Here is a 22305-nt window from a genome sequence, read left to right as displayed (position 1 = left end):
ACAGGAAACATGTCTGCTTGATCTTTTCCCCCAGCCTCTAGGTACAGCATCTAGCACCCAGCACTGTGCATGTTTTAGTAGTCACCCTCAGCCCCATGAGTAGGCCCCACATGTCTCCTTACAGAAGTAAGGCCAGGTGGGACTCCAAACACTCCTCTCCTTGGGGTCCACATAATCAGCGTGGAGCCTTCCCTACTTCCTGTGTGCTCTGAAGCTGCCTGCCCTTCTGGACTGCAAACACGTCTTTAAAAATGAATCACTCCTCCTCAAGATCTACTTCAAAATTTCCAGTGAGTTCTCTTCTTTTTATCTTCCCGCCCACCATCTGACCCCATTCCCCTCTGTTCCCTGTAATAAACCCTTCTTTTCAACTCATTTACACACTTTTTACTGGAATATTTTATCTGAATTTTGGTATATTCTGGCTATTTTTTACTCAAATAAAAGACGACTTCTCTTTAAGTGTGGAGTTCTGCACAATATCTTCTTGGTGATATGCCTTCTTTCAAGGCCTTTCTGAAATATTTTTTTCTGTGCCTGAAAGTCAGTGGAGTTTTGCACAGGGACTGTAATGGCTGAGTCCAAAGCACAGTGGTACAGCTGTCTATTAACCATTTAGTACCTCAAGTTTATCACTTTGATGAATAAATAAGTTGTCATTTGCCCAGCAGTCATATTCTTGAATGGTAATGGAGAGCTCTATAGCTCATCTTCCTGATACTCATAATTTAGACCAATTTCTTCTAAGAATATTTAATTGGCCTACCGGTTTAGCTCAGTGAAAAAAACATCAGCCTGTGGATTGAAGGGTCCTGGGCTCGATCCCTGGCTGTGGTCGGGGTGCATGTGGGAGACAACCAATTGATGTATCTCTCTCACATCAATGTTTTTCTCTTGTCTCTCCCTCACTTTTCCACTCTCTTTAAAAATCAATAGGGGGAAAATATCCTCAGGTGAGGATTAACAAACTAAGAGCATTTAATTAATACTCAATTTAATACTTCAATATTCTATTCAATTTGATTCTTCCTAAGACATATAATTCAACAAATAGTTATTAAGCTCCTATAGAAAAGACTGGCAATTTTCTGTCTCTTCACAGGATATCTAAGATCATATTGAAAGTTGACCCCCATTGTTACAATGTCACCACTGAAGAGAGCTAAGTGTCAACTGTAAACACTGCCTGGGCTTCTTTTAAGTCATCTCTGAACATGTTTAGTAAGCCAGTGTCTTATCCTTGATTAGGATGTTCCCCCCTGTGATGGTTAATTTGATGTGTCAACTTAGCTGGGCCATGGTGCCCAAATACATGGTCAAATGTTCTTCTGGATGTTTCTATGAGGGGTTTTTGATAATATGAACATTTAAATCATTGGGACTTGAGTAAAACATGTCTCCCCCTTCCCCCTGCCCCACCACTGTGTTGGGCATCATTGAATTAGTTGAAAGCATGAATAGGACAAAAGACTGGCCTCTCCTAAACAAGGGGGTATTCTGCCAGCAGACAGCCTTTGGACAGCACAGACTTTTCTCTGGATCTCTAGCCTGCCAGTCCCCCTCCCCACTGCAGATTTTGGATTTGCCTGTCTCCATAATCATGTGAGTGAATTTCTTAAAATAAATCTCTTCACACACACACACACACACACACACACACACACACACACACACACATCCTATTGGTTCTGTTTCTCTGGAGAATCCCAATTAATACACCCCTATTCACCATCTAGGTCTTTGAGGTGGATGATTTCATCTTGGCAGAAAGGTAATTTGGGTAGAGCTAGGTTATTGGAGATTATGACTAAAGACCTATAAGCATAAGGGAAGAAGAGATTCTCTGGAGGTCTGATCCATGACTGGGCATATGATGTGGGGAAAAGAATTCCTGGGAGAGCTAAGCAAGAGGAGTAGCCTCTTATAATGGTATCCTGGAAGCAACCTAAGAAATCATATATACGTCTCTGAGAGGGTATCAATAATTAATGCAATTTTAAGTAATTAAATTTAAAATATGTTGAAGTTTGATTTTCAGGGTCCTTTATGTATTTTTTGTGTATTACTCTGTGAAGTCATTTCATCCAAGACCACAGGGGACTGGAATATTGCCGACTCCACATTAAAACCATTTTTCTCATACTGGTGTTGACATGGTGCTGGGACACATAGTATCTACCCTACTTCGTAGCACTGATTCCAATCCTTACGGCTCATAGAAGCAGTAAAACTTTTCTTTTCTCAAAGTGCCCACACAAATATGTACCATTTTATGCAATGAATGGGCTCCTGCAAATTTATGTGTTGTATACCTTTGTGAATTGCTTTATATATTGAAGACACATTAGATGAGTTTGCTATTTCAAGAAACTTTGCAAGTATCTCATTTCTTAATGTCATAAGCCATTCTGATTCAAGATCACAACCTCTCTCTGATGTATTAGTATAAGAAGTTCCATTCTGTGCTTAAGAGGTTTAATAATATTCAATTGCCTGAAAGTTATTGTAGAAATGTCTAATGTATTAGCAGAAAGTAGCTTAATGTCTCAAATAAATGCCAAGGTGTCCAAATCAAACTGATTGACAACCTAATTAGGAATAAATGTCACTGTTATCCATATTTTCCTACTTTTTTTTTTTCAAAAGAAAACATTCACACAGTGAAGGGAATCAGAATCTATTTTTATATCCCTAGAGTTATAAACATTTGTATCAAAATATTTACAATTATAGTATATGAAATATCAATCTATTAAAGAAGAAGCCAAATACAGTACTAGAACAACCCACCACTGTAATGCAGTTACATGAGACATAAATGGCACAGAAACAAAGTAAAAGACATGGGAATACATGATTCACTCCAGTTATAGTCTGACTTTTTAACATGCGATTATCTCTTTTGAATATATCTGATATGTAAGTATGCTTCTGCACATAAGACAGCCTTCTATAATCATGTGATAATTAAATGATAATTAAAAAGTTTATTATCCCATAGTTTTTGCTTGCCAGCCTCGCTACCTTCAGCCCAGATAATTCAGTGGTCTGTCCTCAACATTCCCTTAACCAGAATGAACATAGAGAAATATACTTAGTAAGAGTCCTTTTACATAAATACTAGCAATCATTGCATAACAACTCCCCAAAAAGGCAAAGTATATAAGAAATGACATGAGGAGAGAGCTAGGAGAAGAAAAGTAGGCAAGATGTCTCAGATTCTCCCTAAGGTAGATCTTCTCAGGGTGATCAAGGAAATGTCTTCCTAAAATAAACCCTTTAGGCAGAATCGAGATGGCTTAAAATAGCTGCTCCAGGCTAGAGTAGTGCCTGCTTAACCAGGAATAACATACTACCTTTAAGTCCTATATAGAAAAGCTCTGTGGCAACAGGCAGATCAATTACCATCTGACTGGGCACCACCAGAGATTTGTGTGTGTGTGTTTTCCTTAAAGAAAATACCTGCCCATCACCTATAATTTTACTTCTCTCACAGAAATGTCCTTATTTTCCTGGGAGCACAGGCACTCTGTTCTTATCATGACTTAAATCTAATATGCTTAACACTTTCCAATTACATAGCACCTTTCACCCAAGGACCTATTGTTTGGTTTTGGTTTGTGTGTGTTTCAATGACCTTCCAGAAATGTCTTGCCTCACCTACGAAGCAGGATAGGCAGGCTTTCTGAAAGCTGACCACTCCAGCCAGTGTCAAAGCCAGAGTTGCCTCTGGTCCCCAATATGGATAATTAGATAAAACATCCTGCAAAGTTTATAATTTTGAGGGAGAGTGACAGAGTGTGTTACAAGGAGCTATGTCCGTCTCTCTCGTTCTATATTTAAAAGAATCATTGCTTGCAGGGAGAGGGAATCCTAAAATCATAACCCTAATATAGCATTGTTGCAAGACAGCCCCGTGAGCCCATAATTAGTGTGGTGCTTTCGTTTGTGGCATTACAGAAACTCCACAAGAGCCGCCCTGGCTCTAAGCGAGAGGCCTAGCTTAGTCCGTAGCAAGAAGTCTCCAGGAGGGACAGTTGTGTGAGGGCTGGGCTGGGTTCGACCACCCCGCCTCTCCCCCCCCTCCCAGGCCTTCCACTGTGAAAAGATCTCTTTCTTGATTTAACTAACCCACCAACTTGGCTTCATGACTATATCCCTTCCGACCATTTTGTGCAAATACCACTGAACTGCCCAGAGCTAAATACCTGTTTTCAAGAGGGATAATGGCTCGATAGCCTAAGCCCTCCTGTGGGCCCTTCAGACTGGAATGTGATGTTTTGCTTTGGGTCAGGAGGGCAGGAGGGCAGGAGGGCTTCCAGGCTTAGCATACTCAGTACAAAAACAAGATCTGCCCTTGTTGGAACTTGTACCGCTATTTTAACTTGGTGCAATAGGTCTGAGGACCACAGTGCAAGACCCAGAATTCACCCTCAGAAGCGGAGCCAGTGGTGTGGCAGCTGGTGGGCCCCCCCCCGCCCCCCCGCAGTGTGTGTAACTGAGAACTGGTGGCTGGAGAGAGGCTCTCTGGCCCACATCAAGGGAGCATGGAAGTTCTAGCCAACTGCTTTCTCCCAAGGGCAGGGGCTTGACAGTAGAAAACCTCTTGAGTAAAGGTTTGGGTTTCAGCCTCTCCCACCCTCATGTCCCCCCTCCCCCGCCCCCCTCCCCTGGCTTGGCTTTTCCTGCAGGGCAACTTTCACTTCCCTCCCAGATTTCACGGCTCCCTCCTCCCCACCCCACCCCCAGATCCCCATACACATGTTCAGCCTTATTTCTTTCTCAGGACCAGGTAGAGAATGCCAATGATGAAGCTAAAGCAGAAGCAGATCCAGGTCAGGATGAAGCAATAGCCGTGGTGGCTTTGGAAGAATCTAGTTCCATAACCATTCGCATAATGATGAGTGTAGATGGACGCCCCGACCATAATGCAAAGCCCTGCAATGCAAAAAAGGAAGTTTAGGTATTTTGTTTGTTTGGCGGGGGGGGGGGGGGGGGGGGGAGGCACGGGGGGGGGGGAGGAGTTATTTTGGTTTCTTTCTTTCTTCCTTCCTTCCTTTCTTCCTTTTACATTAAAACCAAGAACAGGTTTTGTAATTTTAAAAAGATCCTATTTTCTTCATCTGCAATGGGAAAATGAAATCTGGCTGTTTGGCCCCAAACAGTAGTTCTGTTGATCTTCCCTGATCTGAGCTTGGTGGTCCTGTTGATAAATTGAGTTGCTTGGGCTCTCACATCTGCGCTGGGTTGTGGCTGCAAGTGTGAAGTGAAACACAGAACCTTATATCCACAACCCAGCCCATGTAGGCAGACTGCCCCGGGATGCAAGCATGCCACCAAACTGGATGTGTGTGGGAAGAATGCAGGAAAAGGAGAGTGGCAATAATTGAGAGCATTGTGGCAGTGGTTTTATCTTTCAAGGATTCCCACCTGTCGGCCCTCTTCAAGCGTCTTGTACACAAGTGCTGCTGGTGGGCGGCCTGCCACTCGGGGGCTGCCTCAGAGCACTAGACTTAAACAACGAAGCAGACAAGGGTTCTTATTCCAAGCAGCTAGCAGGGGTTCTCAGAAAGAGGACAAATAACCAGACCCAGGTGCTCATCTGTTCAAGTTGCCGGGAGCACCCATGGTAAGATCTACTTAAAAGCTTTGCCTGGGTAAACTGGAGTCTGCGCCTGAGATACTCACAGCACACCAGCATGGTGGCCCCCGAGAGGAAGAAGCGGTTTCCCTTCTCCATGGTGAAGAGCTGGAACACGAAGACCACGAGGGAGATGACGGAGAAGATGATGGAAAGGATCATGAAGGCCTGCACTGCCTTGAGCGCATCTGTGGACACAGGGGCAGGAGAGCAGGGGTGTCAGGCCAACCAATCCCCGACAGGCTGGACGTTTCCCCCATCACATGAATGGTCAGCACTGAATACAATAGCTTTACAGATACCTTCATCGGCATATGACAGGGCTCCGTCGCAGTGACTGTTGCTGCAGTTTTTCCAAAGACCTACTGATGCACTTGTAATATCTGAAACCACCCAGACCTGAAACCAGGAGGAAACAAAACGTTGTTTTAAAACTGACCCTCTGCTTTAAAAGAAAAGGAAATATCAAATCAGCTTGTGTCGGGGACAAATCTTAAGCAAGACACCATATTTAGCCATACATGTGGCTATGCAACCCATCTCTTAGTGGAAATGAGATTCAATCAAGGTTGTGTTGCCTGGCTAGTGTAGCTTGGTGGTTGAGTGTCAAGCTATGAACCAGGGTTGAGGGCTCTATCCCCAATAGGGGGAGTGCAGGAGGCAGTCGACCAATGATTCTCTCTCATCATTGATGTTTCTACCTCTCTCTCCCTCTCTCTTCTTCTCCAAAATCAATGAAAATATATATTTTTTAAAAAGACTGTGTCATGTAATGGCCTGGCTAAAAAAAAGGAAAAAAATAAGGAAAAATGTTCAACTGGAGACGACTAAGAAACATAGGATAAAAAAGAAAAATAGCAATGAGTACTGGTGGTTAATAAGCCACTTTCATCTAAACAGAAGGATCCAACTTTGATTGTCACAACATGCAATGTAATTTCATAGCAAAATAATACATCAAGAACTTTACTGTAAGGCAGCTGAAAGTGGCCAGAATATATTCCCGGAGGCTCACCACAGTACCAGCTCCCCTTCTTACTGTGCCCAACAAACCCAGTTATCCTTAAGGAATGGGAAACAAACCCCCAACTCTGTCCACATGGAGTGTGTCTGCTAAAATGCATGTTACTGAAAAGGCAAGGTCAAGGGTGTGCTGTTGCCTGCTTCCGATTCAGTATTCAGCACTTTGGCATCCACGAATACACTTTGAAGTCATTCATCAGACCTATTATCCTGAGAGACTCAGGGATTGGCATACAGGTGGCTGAGTTAGAGTCTGGGGGAGGCTGCATGAGCAAGGGTTCTGTCTTATCACAGTCATGCTTACATTTGCCATGCTTATAATCACCACCACCCCCAATGTTGGCAAAACTCTTCTACCTGAACTTTAAAACCCATTTATCCTTTAACTGTGACAGGGATCTATGCAGATTCTGGATCCATCATTTGCCTATCTAGTGACTGGTGTTTTTGGTTTTTGTGTCCAATAAGCTGTCTTGTTTTTCCTGAGAAAGGCAAAAGAAAAGCAAACTAGCACTAGAGGGCAGAATAGCTCAAGGTTCTGAGAGAAGGGACGCGCTCCCTCCATAATATTTTATGTTGTTTCCTTTGAGTGAGTGATAATCTTGCAAAATTCCACGTTGACAGGCTACTACTCTCTGCCCAGAACTTGAATCCATCAGTCTGGCAACCAAAGCTTCTCATCATCCCACTCTCATCTCTCCTAATCGAGGTTCCCAGAAGGCAGGGAAGTTCTGCCCCTGACACCTAGGTGTTTTCATTATGCCCTGAAGGAAGTCAGTCCCTCCCACCTGGGCACCCTGCCTGGAATGTATCCCTTTGCTCCTCCCACTGTTCCGTCCTGTGCCAAGAGAAAGCCCAGCCACCTAGCACTCCTGCAAGCTTCACCTCAGCTGGGAAGACTCCTGTAGAGACTGAAGAAGCCTCATTGAGTTCTCCTGCCTCTAGTCTCATGCAGACACTGATGACTTTTATCCTCCTGTTATTTAGTTATTTGAAGTGTGGAGAAAGTGTGTGTGTGTGTGTGTGTGTGTGTGTTTCCACACCTAAACTGAAAATTCATGAAAGGCAGGGATTGTGGCTTAAACTTTCTTTAGAGCACTTTATGTAAATATTTAGATAACTCCTGAATGAATGAATAAACAAAAGAACATTACTCACATTGGCAATGGTGGAAACAAATAACATAATGACGGTGGCGATGTGGACCACAAAGATGCCAGCCAGTAATACCAACATCTTGGCTTTTTGATGATTTGGTGAGTTAGGAGTCCTGAGAAGAAAGGAGAAAACAAGAGGGAAACAAAAGGTTACTACTGTCAGAGGCAAGAAGATAATTCAGCTTTCCCACACCTGTGGGCTATCTGCTACAATCTGAAGGCGCTGCAATAAAAACCGTCACAATTTCATCATAAATTCCTAAAAACACTTAGCCTGGTTCCCTAAGTGCCTATTGGTCTATTGACATATACCTAAATATAAATACAATTCTGCATCTCAGGTACTTATATACCCATCTCTCCAAAACAGCCTGTTTTAAAAAAAGGACATTTTATAATTGTTACCACTTTATTTTGGTTGTGTTTTAGAGCCAAACGTAGGACTTGGATTTTTTAAAGGCCTCCTGACAACTATAATTTTCAGTGCAGCAGCGTCAGATAAATTTCCATTTTCCACTAGGGCAGTGTCCTTGCCTCTGTCAAACTGTGCATCCAGCAACTGTCATAGAAATGGATGCGTCCCACAGAACAGCAGCTATTACTCGGTGTCCATAGACTGAAGAAGCGACTAATTTGATCCCGGGTGAGGTATAAAATGTGAGAGCCACAACTTCTATTATTATTGTGCTGTTCGGTATTCAATAATTATAACAACGGAATTGCAGTTTAATGGTCTGATCACCTACATATTGACCATTGCAGACTTGTGTCACTGCACCTGAGCCTTTGGGCTGTGTGTGCCCCATGGCGGGGAACCTGCTATTGGTCTGGGAGCCGTGTTATATTTCCCACGACTCAATATGACAGTTTGGGGGGCTCTAGAAGCAGGCAGCTTGCAATACCACCAAATGTGCCTTCTAAGCGTACGCGACATTTATACAGATTCCAGTCCTTCAAGACCTAATGCAGAAGGCAGGCAAATGCATAAATCACATGGTGGGAGAATTGGGAACTAATATAGATTAAGAATGTGCGTGGATAAACTAAGTGTTCAGCCATAATCTCAGCAGTGTAGAAAAAGAGAGCCCATTGATCGTAAAACCCAGGACATAAAGGGAGTGTGAAGGATGCACATGGGAGGCTATTCTGGTTTATGTCTGCTGCAGGAGTGCTGTGTCATGCCCAAACAGTCACATGCAGTGCAGGCCCCCAGGGACTTCAAAGCAAAGGGCTCTGCTTATTCAGACCCTAGCAGGGTGGGGCATGTGGACTTCCCCACCTAGGGGCTCTGCACATCCTGCAATCAGCTCACGTCTCTCTCTCACTCCACCTCATTTAATTGAAGTGTTGAGTGTGCTTGAGCCACCTTCCTACTGTAGCAGGTATTTATTGAAGAGCACTAATTCCAGCACTTCAGGTGCCTTTTATCTCTGCTCGGGAAACACTAGAGTGCCTTGCTCTTTACAGGCCAATCGTGAGAGGCAGACACTTCCACACTTGCTCCAACAAGCCCCGCCCTTCTTCCCCATCCAAGCACTTCCCTTCCACCCAGGCTATTTTGTAGGAATTTGTCCAATTTCACTGTGAGTGACAAAAATGATGAAGTTTCTCCTGTCGCCTCGGGGGAGAACTTGGAGCTTTCATGTGTCTGCTATGAATACTCTCTGCAGGCCTTCAAATTCATTTTTGCTTTTCTCAGGCTCTTACACACCTCCACAATTTTCTGCTTGACTTTAATGCACCGTGAAAAGAGGTTTTGGAGTTAGACAGAGGTTGAGTTAGAATCATATAAAGTTACTTGACCTTTTGGTCTCAGTTTCCTCCGATATGAAGTGGAGGATTGCAACAGGGAAATGTGAGGGTTAAATTGGATTACATATGTGAAACTCCTAGCACCATGCTTGGCACATGGCAGGGACCAAAGGGGTTGCTCTGCTTGTGGTTATAACTATTATTATTATATGAAACTGAGTAGCTGTTGCCAACACAAACCAGTCAATCAGTCACCAGGCTGCCCCATGTTAAGTGCAAGTAATAGGATATCTGCCATCCAGGTCACAAGGGCATGTATATGTAATCATTCTGGTTCTCTTACAAGTTGCCATTATGACTAATCCTTGCCACTTGAGTGGGAGACCACTTAAAACACACCCTCAGGAATGAAGAGGAGAAAGTTCATTCTTCTCAGCCTTCCATGTCTTTGGGGATTCAACAGCATTTTCTGTCTGCCTGATTTATACCTGGTCACACCCTCCATTTTGATGACTTGAACATCATTGAATTCCAAATATCTTCCTCCCCCTGCACCCTCACCTTGGCCCATCCACACACGTCCTGGGCACTCGAGTTCCTGGCCTGCACATCTCACTTCTGATCTAACCCAGAGCCCCATCTGATCATTGTCTCCTGCCCAGGGCAGATAAGAGGAAAGGTTCGGGGGCGGGGGTGAGGAGGTGGGGATGAAATCAAGCAAAGAAGTGACTCTTTCATCTTAGATTTCTGTGATTGTGTTCCAGCCACTCACCAAGGAAAGGAGCACATTGTCTTGAAATGGCAAGTGTTCTTAGTGTGCAGAACACACAATTTTCTCTGCTTTTGGCCTCTGGATACAGCCAGAGTTAGTGGCTGTTTAGTAGAGCTATCACTTTATACCTATAACTTCATCTTTTCACTGCCCCAAATTTGTCAGGTTTTTTAGTGTCATCCATTGTCAGTGTAGAAGGGCTTCCATTGTTTTCAGTGGCCCTCCCAACACATGTGGAAACAGAATGAACTGTATCTTTAAATTTCTGGCCTGAATTATTCCTGGTTATTCAGTCCCTATAATAACAACCCCCAGCAGAGAAACCCCCAGCCTAAGGAACTTGGGTGGGAGACAACCCCTATATCTTTAAGGATGAGTGGCACCTAATGGGTGAATGTCTGGGGATCTAACAAAGAGCAGAGCAGATGGGTTTAAATAACAGCAGATCTCATTCTCTCGACTTCTACACACCCATCACTTGCAGTGTAGCTTCCAGGGAGACTCATTTTCTGCCCTGGTGTATATCTTGCTTCATAGCACTAAAAAGAGATCATTTCTGAGCATTAATATCATTGGAAGTATTGGTTGCTATTGGCAGTATGTTCCACTAAAATAATAATTGACTTCTCCCTCACACCTCTCTAAAATGCCGTGGATGGCACTCTCCAATGCAAAGCATACCCCTAGTCATAGCTGGGCAGCTCGAACCAGGAAGTAGACAATAACAACATTGCAATTCTGACTACTTGGGTGCAATGCCTGCCTCTCTCCCAACATTTGGTGCACCGGGCAGTCCCAAAGTTTGTCAGTTCGTTGTTGGGAACTCCCATAACAATAGGGTTATTTGTGGTGCTTAGACTCTCAGATACAGGCCACCAGAGCTAGTCAATGCACAGTGTCCTTAAAGGATAGGACATCCACTGAATATACCATGTGGGGTTCCAGGAACACATTTCTCCACCCACCATTGTAAGCAAAGGAAGATCTCCCCCTACACCCTCACCAATCCAACATGCCCAACACAGGTTGGCCAAAGCTCTATGGGGCTGGGTGGAAAGCTGAGAAAAATATAGGAGGCATGACTGTTAACTCTAGAGAGAAGTGACTGCTAAGAGAAATGGAGGTAAGAGACTAACAGCCACACATGGGTTCTCTGTTATCCCTCCTAGATTCTTCTTTCTGTCCTAAGGCACAGGCCTGCCAGTTCCCTTTCCACCGCCGCCATTTGTTGTTTCTGACCACGCTTCTCCTTTCCTCCCCACAATGCCCGCCACATTAGAGAAGCTGTCTCTTTATGCACCTGTCCCAGATGCAAGCCTCACAACCATTCTAGATGTGGGTTCAGTTCTTGGCTAATAGAAAATGTATTGCAGTTCCTGGAAATGGTCCTGAGGATTACAATTGCTGGTTATGGAGGCTGTAAATGATGACCTCCTGTGGGCAGGGGGATAATTGCCCTCCAGTTGCCTCCATACACTTAAGTGATTGTTGGTTTCTCGACTCCCTCTTAATACCTTCCTCCCCACAAATGAAAGAATTGAAGGCACATAGCTCTGGGACTGTCTTGCATCAATTGCCTCTTTGCCTTTGTTTGGGAAACCTAACACTTTTAAGGTCCTCAGACTATGAGAAATTTATCAGGCCCTAGTGGACACCTTTTCTTTTTTAACGAGAAACTAGTATTACGGAGACTTTAAGATAATTGATTCCTAAAAATGTTGGTCATTTGGCTTCGTGTTTGCTAAGCTCTGGGTCAGATAACTCCTTCCTGCCATGTTGTCTGTGTGCTTATTAAGCTGCCACCGGAGTCTGGGGGAAGTAATTCTTTAAGGGTGATCTGTGGTACAATCATTGGGAACAATACAATAAAATAGAGTAACCAAAAACCTACTTCTCCAGCAAAGGAAGTGGTGGAAATCCCGGGCTTGAGTCATTGAAGAATACCCTGAGTCTGGCAGTATAACATAGTCAGAAACAGGGAGCCGGGGCCCTGTGAGCAGCAGGCGAGTCCCATAGAGCTCAAATGTCCATGATTCATCAGGGAGTGGGTGAGATTCTCCCAGACAAAGGCTACATGGAGATATCCTCTACCAGATGGCGCAAGAGAGCTTTCTGGGAAGCCTGAGGCGCTGGCTGGCTGGAGAAGGCAGTTTGGTCATTTCCCTGGCAGCCCAAGATGGCCCAGGCTTTTCTGGGGAGAACAGAGTAATAACAGCCAGATGCTAAGTCCCCTGTTTCTCCTTCCTCTCGTCCTGCTTTTATTGCCCAAAACAGCACAGTCTGGCCATGAGTTGTTCCTCCATTATTTATCTCGCATCCATTCTTTACTTCCCATTGTCCTTGTCCAGTTCAAGTCCTAGCCTGGACCGTAGCATCAGCCTCTCCCAAGGTCATTTTCCTGAGCGACCCCTCTAATATACCCTCCACACTACCAGTGTGTTATCTGACCATGTTACTCCTCTGTTCAAAATCCTCCAAACTCCCCACGACCAGGAAAGAGACTCCAAACCCTGCAAGCACTCCAGCCCTGGCAATCCTAGGAATGTTGGGATCCTAGGAATTGGGTTTCAGAAAGAAAAAAAAGCGTTCTTTCTCCAGTAACTACCTATCAAATTCTTTTCAAAAAGCTCAAATCCTGCCCCCTCTAGGAAGCCTTCCCAGATACAGAGGTCAGAAGTCTTCATTTCTCCCTGTTATGCCGTAGCTCTTCCATTGCCCTTTATGAAAACCACTAGTGGCAGCCTGGTGGGTAACAGCTATTTTCGGAAATGTTTGGCTCCCCCACTCTGAAGACCCTAAGTTCCTGAAGAAAGTGTCTTGTGTATGATAGGTATTGAATAAATATCTGTTTGGTGAGCAAATAAATATATTCTTCTTGATGGAAAAATAATCAATATCAAAGAGACTGAAGGCTTTATAATAAAGCACAGAATTCTAGAAGGAAAATGTTTCCTTTTAAAACATAAACTTTTGTCCTTTGTTATTTTTAGACATTATTTATATATTACTATAACTGTGTATTGAGCATCTTTTTACAGAAAACTGTTATATATTTCCATATAAAAACCTATGTAAATGCATGAATATCTCCTCAGTACATTTGACTATATAGGGATATATATGTGCTTGTTGTCCTTTATTCCAGAGGAAATAAGTGAGTGAAAAGATACTATCTTAAATTTCTAATGGGTTTAACTTTTCTAACTCAGTTACAGAATCTCTGGACTGCAGTTCCTCCCCAGTACATGAAAACTCGTCTACAACGCTACACCAAGGAACTATCTAACTCAGGCTTAAACTCCTCTGGTCATGGGGAGTTCACTACCTACCAAGACACACACACTCCCAAAGTAGGAAGGTCCTCCTGACAATGCATCAGTCTCTCTTGGCAACGACTTCCCTGAACTTAGTCCTGCCCTTTGTCTAATGCTTCCTCTTCAGCCCGTTTCTAAAATGGTTACCTTTGCAACAGAACTTTCAAGTTATCAGAAAATTAGCCGGAGGGCACCACCTGAGGTTCCCAAATCTCAATCAGGTTAGAACACAGTCCTGAGACGACTCGACGGCGAGACACCACTCCGCCTTTTCATTGATTGATGTTTTTCCAGCAGGGACATCCCACCCTCTTTCTGGATAACTGCAAACTTTGAAGAAAGCTTTCTCACACCATCTGACCGAAGACGGGCTGCTTCCTCCCAGGCACAAGAGACGATGAAAGCCAAGCTGCTCCTGGTCATATGATCTCCATGAGTCAGCCCGCGTCTCCGTGCCATCTTCCTCAGCATGACACCCGAAACTCCGGCGGCGGCTGCTCCCTAAGGACACTGTGTAGGGCTGTGGCACAAACGTCTTCCCAGCCTCCACACATCCAGGTCAATTTTGCTTCTGTTGGTTTGTTTTTGATGTGTTTGTTTCCCACCGGGAGCATTTGCGTGGGCAAAGTGGATGTCCATTGCACACAAAGGCAGAAAAGGAAATACTCTCTTCTGGAGCAGCCATAGAGGATGTATCCGGAGGAGGAAAAGGCTGGGATTCAAGTCAGGCCAGTGGATGAGACCTTGGATGAGCTTTTCTGGCCATTGTTATTGTTGTTTGATATCAAGTGTACTTGCCATTCTAAATATTGTTTTCACGGAGGGGTGGGAGAGGGGGGCATTAATTTCTCCGTGGGAAACGTGTGGAGAGAAAGCTCCTAAAGAACCATTTCCTCCTGCCTCGGGATATCTGACACTTGGTGTGGGAGGCGAGAACTCTGGGTTGCTCATCACTGTAGACACATCCTGCCAGGCCTGTTGTTTTTAAGTGCAGGGAAATTTTTATGACCTGGAGAAACATCAGCCATCAAGCAGCAAAAGTAACAAGGATCTCCATGCTCCAAGGAAAACATCCATTTGTTTCATGATCCTGGGGAAAGGGGACTGCATCTCTCAAGTGCTGGCTTTCTTAAACGGGGCAACCATGGAAAGGGTAGTGTTTATGGGCACTGGTATAGACAGACTAGCACAGACTCTCACATAGTTAGGGAGGAGGGACTAGGGGGCGGGGCTGAGGGGGCAAGCATGTTATTTTACAAAGAAGAAAGAGCACCTATTAGAAAACCAGCTTCTCGTGAAACTTCAGCCTGACCAGCTGCTGACTTTGGGAAAATCACAAAACCTCCCTGGTCCGTGGCCCCTAGAGAGGCAGTTCCTAATGGTAAGGCGCACAGGTTTGCGGTTCAAATCCTGACTCTACCACTTCCTTTTTTCTTTTTTAAATTTCCGTTTTACTGAGGTCTAATTGACATATAAAATTGTCAGACATTTAAAGTATACATCGTGGTGATTTGCTGACTCCATGCTTCTTAACTGTGATCTATAAACCGCATAGGGTTGATGTGAGGATTAAAGGGCCATGCCCGACACAGAGCAAAGGCTATACCGTGGCTGGTTATTCTTTTTGTTCAATTATGTAAAACGAGAGGCTTCGGCCAGCGAAATGGGCTTTTGGCTTCTGTAGCAGATTCTGAGGACCAGCAACTACGCTAAAGGCAAACAAATAGCACGAATCTTGTTTTTGCAAATGCTCCCAAGGAGAATTCCGTGTCTCTCTTGTTTCCCCTTGTCCGGGGAGGGAATGGGTCAGGGCCACATCTGCAAAGGCTGAGGCCAGGCTTGGGCTGCGAAGAGGCAGCCAGCACACGCCCCCAGACCGCAGCTGGTCAGGCCCTAGGCGAAGTCTCCGGGGCGGGCGAGGACGGAAGCATCAGTGTCTTCTGCTTCTGTCAAAGAGGAGCGCTCTGGCGGCCAGAACGTCTTCAAGGGAGAGGTTGCCAAAATAATAACTAGGGTTTGGAAAGAAAATCAAGGTGTGGCCCGGGCCCAGCGGCGCTTGGGCGTGTCGACAGTAGATGGCGGCAACATGCTTCAACCAGCAAAGCTGCAGCCTTGAGGGGTGGCAACGAGCTGGGAGGGGCGCTGCCCCTCCACCGGAGGTGCCCAGAGAGCACTGGGTGGGCTGCGGGTTTTGTCGCTCTTTTTTAGGGCAATTGGTTGTTTAGAAGTTCAGAGGTGGTTAAGTTATTCAGTCCAGTCCCTGGACAAAGGAGGAAACGGAGTCCCCAGAGGGAAAGCGGAATGAGCACTGAAGCCCAGCATCTCCCGCCATCTAGGCATGGCTTCTTCCACTCCAGTGTGATCTCGCTCCTGTATTTGTCTTAGAGTTCAGCAGAAGTCCTCAAACTACCCTGTTCCCCCTGCCACCTCCTAGTTAGTCAGGGAGTCAACACAGCCCCTCAGAACAGTGCCACTGGCAAAAACAAAGGGTCTTTTTAAGGGCCACTGCTTCTTCCCGCCTGGCCACCACAGGCCCGGACCCACCCCCACACTGCAAACCCCGAGATGAGCTCCAAACATTCCGTCCTGCCCCCCCGCCCCCCCCGCCCCGACCCTCAGCACGGAGTCCCCTCCTCACGGAATCACAAAGCAAAGGGAAGCTCCAGGCCTCAGCTCTCTCTGAGCTAAGTGTGAACACACCCACTGGCCTGACGCACTGTTTCAGGATAGGAATCCTCTCCCCAATACCCTATAGCTCCAGCCCGTTGAGGAGGGGCCTTTGATTACTTGAAGGAAGAAGTCTAAGTATCAAGGACCTCATTTGGCTCTCAGCTCTGATCTGATCCTTCTGAAAAGAGTTGAGAAATGTCCGGAAAAGCACTGCCCTATTGGCACAAATATTCCATGGAAACACAAATGATACCAAGGATGTATTGACCAACATTTGTGCCTGCGCAACTTAAGATTCTTCACCGGGCACAGTGAACAGAATGTTTGAACCTGAGGAGTGTCCTGAAACATGAAGAGTGTGTGGTCCCCAAATAAGAGGGAGGGACTTAGGAGTGGAAACATCCTCACACTTCTGTCTTGCTCTTTCACCTCTTTCGTCTTTCTCTGTCCACTTTGCTTTTTCTCCCTCTTCTAGGCCTTTCCATTTGCCTCTCTTCTTTGTCCCAACACAGGGGCCCTAGGGAAACACAGGCAGTCCCATTTGCTCCCTCTTCTGCCCTTTCCTCCTAGTAGCTTCCCTTTCCTCCTCTCAATGTGTTCCTCATTGGCTCCCATCCACACCTTGACGGCCACACCCTCATGCTGCAGAGTCTCCCTCCTTGAGAAGAGGGTGGAGTTCCTTTCCCAGGACCTGCTCAGTTTCTCCCTGAGCCTGGTTGGGTGCCTGGCTGCTCTCAGGCTTGACAGGCTTAGGTAGCCTGCCCCTCCTCATCTGAGCTGGCTTCTTTGTGTTTTATTAATCAAACCTCTTTCTTTTCTCCCCAGAGCTGAGTGAGTGCTCATTGCTATTAGATGATGAAGCCGGCGAACCCCATGCCTAAGAAATCTCCAAGTGGATGAAGCAGAAGAAACTACCTGGGTCCTCGATCCTCTAAAATGCTCGTTTCAGTGCAACAAGTTGCCTCATTTCACTTTTCTACCAATTTTTATGGATTAAACTAGCTATGAGCATGAGCCAAGGATTTCTTAAGATAGGAATGTTGGGACCTTGGAACAATATAATTTCAGAGCCGCACAGGCCTTGAAAACCCCCAAGTTCATTGAAAAGACAAGGGACCTAACCATGGTCCCACAGCAGAGTCGGGACAGGACCACAGCCCCTTCGTCTTCCTGTTCAGTGTTTGCATCTACTCCAGGATTTCTGCCACCAGTTTCAACCTATGCCTAAAGGGTTCCCATTTTTTTCCTTCCCCATTGGAAGACAGAATTCATGAAATAGGCTCAGAAAACACAAAAACTGCCACACCCACATAAGGCCACTGGCACTAGCGGCTGAGGAGTCCATTTTAGTTCCAGGAAAACACCATTTCCACAACAGGAAAGGAAATGTTGATCCAAATATTTTGTTAAAAGGGAAGAGAAACAGCAACATCCACGAGGATTTGTAGTTTTATCTTTATGCTTCCTATCAGTGAACCTTCCAATTAGATTGAGAGCAATGACTTTACCTAGCCAGCGCCAGGGACCGAAGTGTTACCAAGTATGATCTTGAGACATTGTGTTCGGGGTGGGGTGCCGGGAATTCATTAAACTACTAATCAGAACCATATTTGGGCTCCCTTGATCACTAAATAGAAATCAGAGTCATCTGGGCAGAACTGGGAAGAAGATTGGAAACGGGAAGTTCATGGTCAGAAGATCCCAGTCCTGTACTGGTTAAGGATGATGAGCTCCCTCAAGGGATTGACATCCAGATCACCTGCCAGCAACTAGACCCAGGTTACACCGATTGGCAGCCTGTTCCCATAGTTACCATGACAGGTGGTAACAGTGTGAAGACACGGGCTACAGGAACTCTGGACCAAGTTAAGGGCAACCCCCACGTGGCCAAGTTAGAAGCCTCTGTGTCTGGTATTAAATTGATTTAACCATGACCTTGTGGGGAGCAACTGGGTGTGTCCCCCTGAGTACGTATATCTGAGAGTCCCAAATGTCTCTGAGCTTTTGTATATACAGGTGGTAACTTTAAAGAAGGTAGAAAATGAAATACCTCGGACTCAAATCATATGGCTATGCTTTACTACGTGCTTAGTTTCAAAGATTCAAAATGTCTCCTGCTCCTTTTGCTGAGTCTCAGGCAATAATATTCATAATAATCAAGTTTGATCCATTAGCAATTAAGTAAGGGTTAAATGTTTAGAGGTAAGAAGCATTGGGTGGAGCAACAACAAAAAATGGAATATTTTCTGGGTTGCTTCAGGACCGCAGAGCTAAGAACGAAGAATAGAAGTTTTAGAAACCCAATTTCACTGGATTTAAGAAACTCTAATCATTAGGGCTGTCCAGCAAAGGGGGGTGGGCATGGACGTGCACTCTGAGGTACTGAGCCTCCCACCCAAAAATGTTTAAGAAATGTCAAATGGCCATCTGTCCAGGGTGGTGTAAAAATAAGATTTCAGCATATTGCAGGAGAATGGAAGAGTGGATCTTCAAGATCCCTCCCAAACTGAGAATAAAATTAAGTATAACTAAATTTGTCCTGTGCCCTTTTCTCTGGCCATTTTTTCAGATGTGTTCCCCATCAGGCCCTGATGAGCCTATAAAAAGCTGTTTTGCTTCTTCCTGCGAGACCCATTGATCTCAGTGGTCCGGCATGAACCAAAACCCACAGAGCCAGCCAGACCAAGCCAAGAGGGTCTTCATCCCCGGCACGGCCTTGGTGAAGCCCATTCGGTAACAACCCCCCCCCCCCCCCCCGCCATGTCTGCTTGTCCCCCTGGGAACTGCATGGGCCCACGCTGGTCTCAGGGGGGGAGTGGGAAAGTTGGGAAAGCCACAGCGAGTCTTTTCCGTGGTCTGTGGAAGGATGTCTTTCCTTCCTCAGAGGTCTGCCCTGAACTCCTGGGAGGTAGCCAGCGTCTGTTCTGAGATGTGATCTGTCCTGGGTTGGTCCTTGACGGCATTCTGACAACTCCCAGGACAGTTTAGTGCCCTCAATGTACAGTCGGGGGGTGGGGGGTGGGGGGGTCCTCTGACCAGGACGCCAGACCGGATGTCCCGCAGCCCTCCAGACAGTGCTCCGCCCCCGCCCCATTCTTTAGAGTCTGGGGTGGAATTCGATCCTCCTGTGAGGGTGAGAGGCAGCAGGGGAGGAGAATATAACCCTCACAGTTCAGCCTTGTCAAGGACTTCCAGCTGCGATCTAGAAAAACTGCCTTCGCTAAGGACTCTCACTACTTCTCGGAGGAAGAGGGGAAAGCAGGAATCAGAATTGCTTTTTTTTTTTCAGTTGCCCTCAAAGCTCAGGAAATAACAGCAGCCTATTATCTCATTTATAAAACTACAGGATAGCATCAAACGGGGCACAAACAATGCAATCCACGATGGTTTACACACAGAATTTTCAGTATTTTCTATTTGCTATTAGCTTATTAGTTTTAACCCACGCAAAATGAAAAGATGTGTACTAACTTCATAGAATACCATTACTATCAACTTAATAATGGCTTCCCTAATCCACATCAGGTAATCTGGAAATAAATAAATAAATAAAACCTTTGAAGCAAGTGTGGGAGTTCCCTGCATCTTGAAAAGTTGCCCTTGTGTTTACTTAATCATGCCCCTGAGGGCAGTTTTCCCAGGAGCGTTGCCTGTACAATGTACACAGGCTGATTACATTTAAACCTTCCCTTCCAATGGACTGCGTTTCTCAAGGAAAAGTCTAATTTCACCAGACAAGCTGAATCCTGTCATTTTCGTCCTCTTGTTTATGTGTGTGTGGCGCAGGAGGGCGGGCGGGGGGAGGGGGGGTGTTGGAATCCACCCGTAACTATGTTGAAATAGGCCACACCTCAACCAAAATGCTAACCTAAAAAAAAAAAAAAAAAGCAAACAGAAAGCACCCTCCTTCCTTTCTCCAGATTCACTTCGTGATTAGCGCGAGTGTTTGCATCTGTGCAACCACAACTTGGAAGCGTGAGACATGCACGTCCCCGAACAACGACTGCCTTCCATTTAGAAAAATTGCACATCCACCTAAAAAACATTTTTTTTTCATCACTTCTGATTTATCAACTGTTCCCTCAGCACTAAAATCCAGCTATTTCTGGGGTGGAAGCACAAAGCCATTCAACATTTGTTACAGGAACAGATGAAGTTCCCCTGCCCCACCCTCTCCCCCAATTCCAGTTTCCCTCCTGCCTCTCCCATCGCGCACATCTGGCCAAGGAGAGAAGGAGCTCCAGCTCCGGATTCTACTAAGTGAACCCCTCCCGGAGTCTTATTTGAAAAAAGCAGTTGCTTCTCTCTTTCTCTCTCTCTCTCTCTCTCTCTCTCTCTCTCTCTCACTCTCTAACGGTTTTCTTTAAACAAAACCCACCTCTCTTTCCCAACCTGTGGGGAGAAAAAAAAACACTTAAATTCAAAAAGAAGTGAATGAACAAGCAAAAAAAGGCACTAGTAAAAGCCACAGCAAAAATAAACTGAAAAGCAACCCTCTATCCACCGTCACCCCCAAAAGACCAGCAAACAACCAACTAAGCAGACACAATTCAAGTCCTGAAGCAATTTTTTTAATCAAAATGGAGGAATGGAAAACATCTGGCAAGCGCCGCCTGTCATTTCCAAGGTTTGTGGTGTTTCCTCCGTAAAGACTGTCCTCTCCAGGTGTGTCCCAAAGTCCCTGCTCCCTTCACACCTTCAGAGCAAGCACCCAGGTACTGCAAGATCATGACAGCCCTGTCCTGTGAGTTCCCTGGCCCTCCCCGCCGTCCAAATACGTTTCTCTGAACCTTACGGGAAAAGTTGTCTCCGTATCCAACTTGTAGCCAAACGTTTCAAAGATTCGGTGCAAGGAATCACAGAAAAAAATTGAAAAGGGAAAAAGGAAAAGAAAAACTCAGATGAGGTCAGAAGAAGGAGAGGAGAAAGAATTCTCCCGAGTTTCCCCACAGTGTTGGGAGCTGTCCTACCTGAGGGTCCCGGCGAAGGAGGTGCCTGGAGTGGCAGGAGCTGGCAGCTGCCCGGTCTGCTCTTCTGGAGGTTTGTGACCACAGTGAGGGGAGGGACCTGCCTCCCGAGGTTATAAGTTTCCTGCGCTGGTGTGCTGGGGTGTGTGATGGGCGGTTTCTTTTCCCTGTGTTTTAAAGGAGTTTCTATGAATCAGTCTGGCTTAAAAAAAAAAAAAAAAAGATTTGTTGGTAAGCTACGCCCTTCTAGGTTGGCAGGCTGTCAAGAGAGGTTGGGAGTGAGCCATCAATTCAAAGAAGCCTGTGTAGGCTCCCTCTGACTCAGACACACAGACCACAGTGGAAAAAGGAGTGACATTGCTTCAAATGAGTAATAGGAGTCACACAAATAGATCTGTTTACCGAAGCCCATTCCTCGTTACCAAAAGGAAACCCTGGTTACCAAGGGGATAAGGCCGAACACAAGTTATGTGCCCAAACTTCTTCTGGGAAGGGGGAGGGGAAGGGACAGGGTCCTGCCCATTGAAGTCCTATTTGATCGGCCGAGGAGAGAGTCCCATGCTCCCTCTCCCATCAAATGCATCAGCTGCTGCTCACCATCAAGAATGATCAGATTTCTTTCTTATTTACTTCCCTGCCTGACTCAGGTGCACTGTCCTCTAAGGAGCGGCCCTGGAGGCCGAAGGGGACACGCCAAGAGCCCAGGTAAAGCTGCCTCTGAATGACGGCGCGCTGGTTGGACAGCAGGCTGATTTATCATTGCGCTCAGCGAATGCCCCTGCCGACTCCACACAGTCGGGAGGAAGTGGCTGAGAACTTTGCTCTGTGATCTCCATGCACTAATCATGTGGACCTTGCTCTACAATTCGCTTTCCTGTGCTCTGGCCAGAGCATAATTGGCACAACCCCCCTGCACCACTCCTCCCTCACTCAGCACTGGAGCCAGGAGGGGCCGGAGGAGTCATCTAATCTCAGCCAAGGCATTCCACTGGAAAGGAGAGCCCTGATG

The 22305-nt window shown here is 45.7% G+C and overlaps 1 protein-coding gene across 1 annotated transcript; it reads right to left on the bottom strand.

Annotated features, from left to right (window-relative positions):
• Positions 1-2661: 2661 nt before the first annotated feature.
• On the bottom strand, positions 2662-21455 carry EMP1 (epithelial membrane protein 1). The gene is made up of 5 exons (XM_079773910.1): positions 21300-21455; positions 7823-7934; positions 5944-6040; positions 5689-5829; positions 2662-4938 (listed from the first exon to the last, which is right to left on the bottom strand). Exons 2-5 carry the CDS (start codon positions 7898-7900, stop codon positions 4772-4774), a joined length of 483 nt encoding a protein of 160 aa, XP_079630036.1. The 5' UTR covers positions 7901-7934; positions 21300-21455; the 3' UTR covers positions 2662-4771.
• Between the last annotated feature and the right edge of the window lie 850 nt (positions 21456-22305).

This window comes from Cnephaeus nilssonii (genome assembly GCF_951640355.1).
Source record: "Cnephaeus nilssonii genome assembly, chromosome: 6".
Classification (NCBI taxonomy): domain Eukaryota; kingdom Metazoa; phylum Chordata; class Mammalia; order Chiroptera; family Vespertilionidae; genus Cnephaeus; species Cnephaeus nilssonii.
Note: the sequence above shows the minus strand (reverse complement) of the source record. Positions and strands in the feature narration are given on the sequence as shown.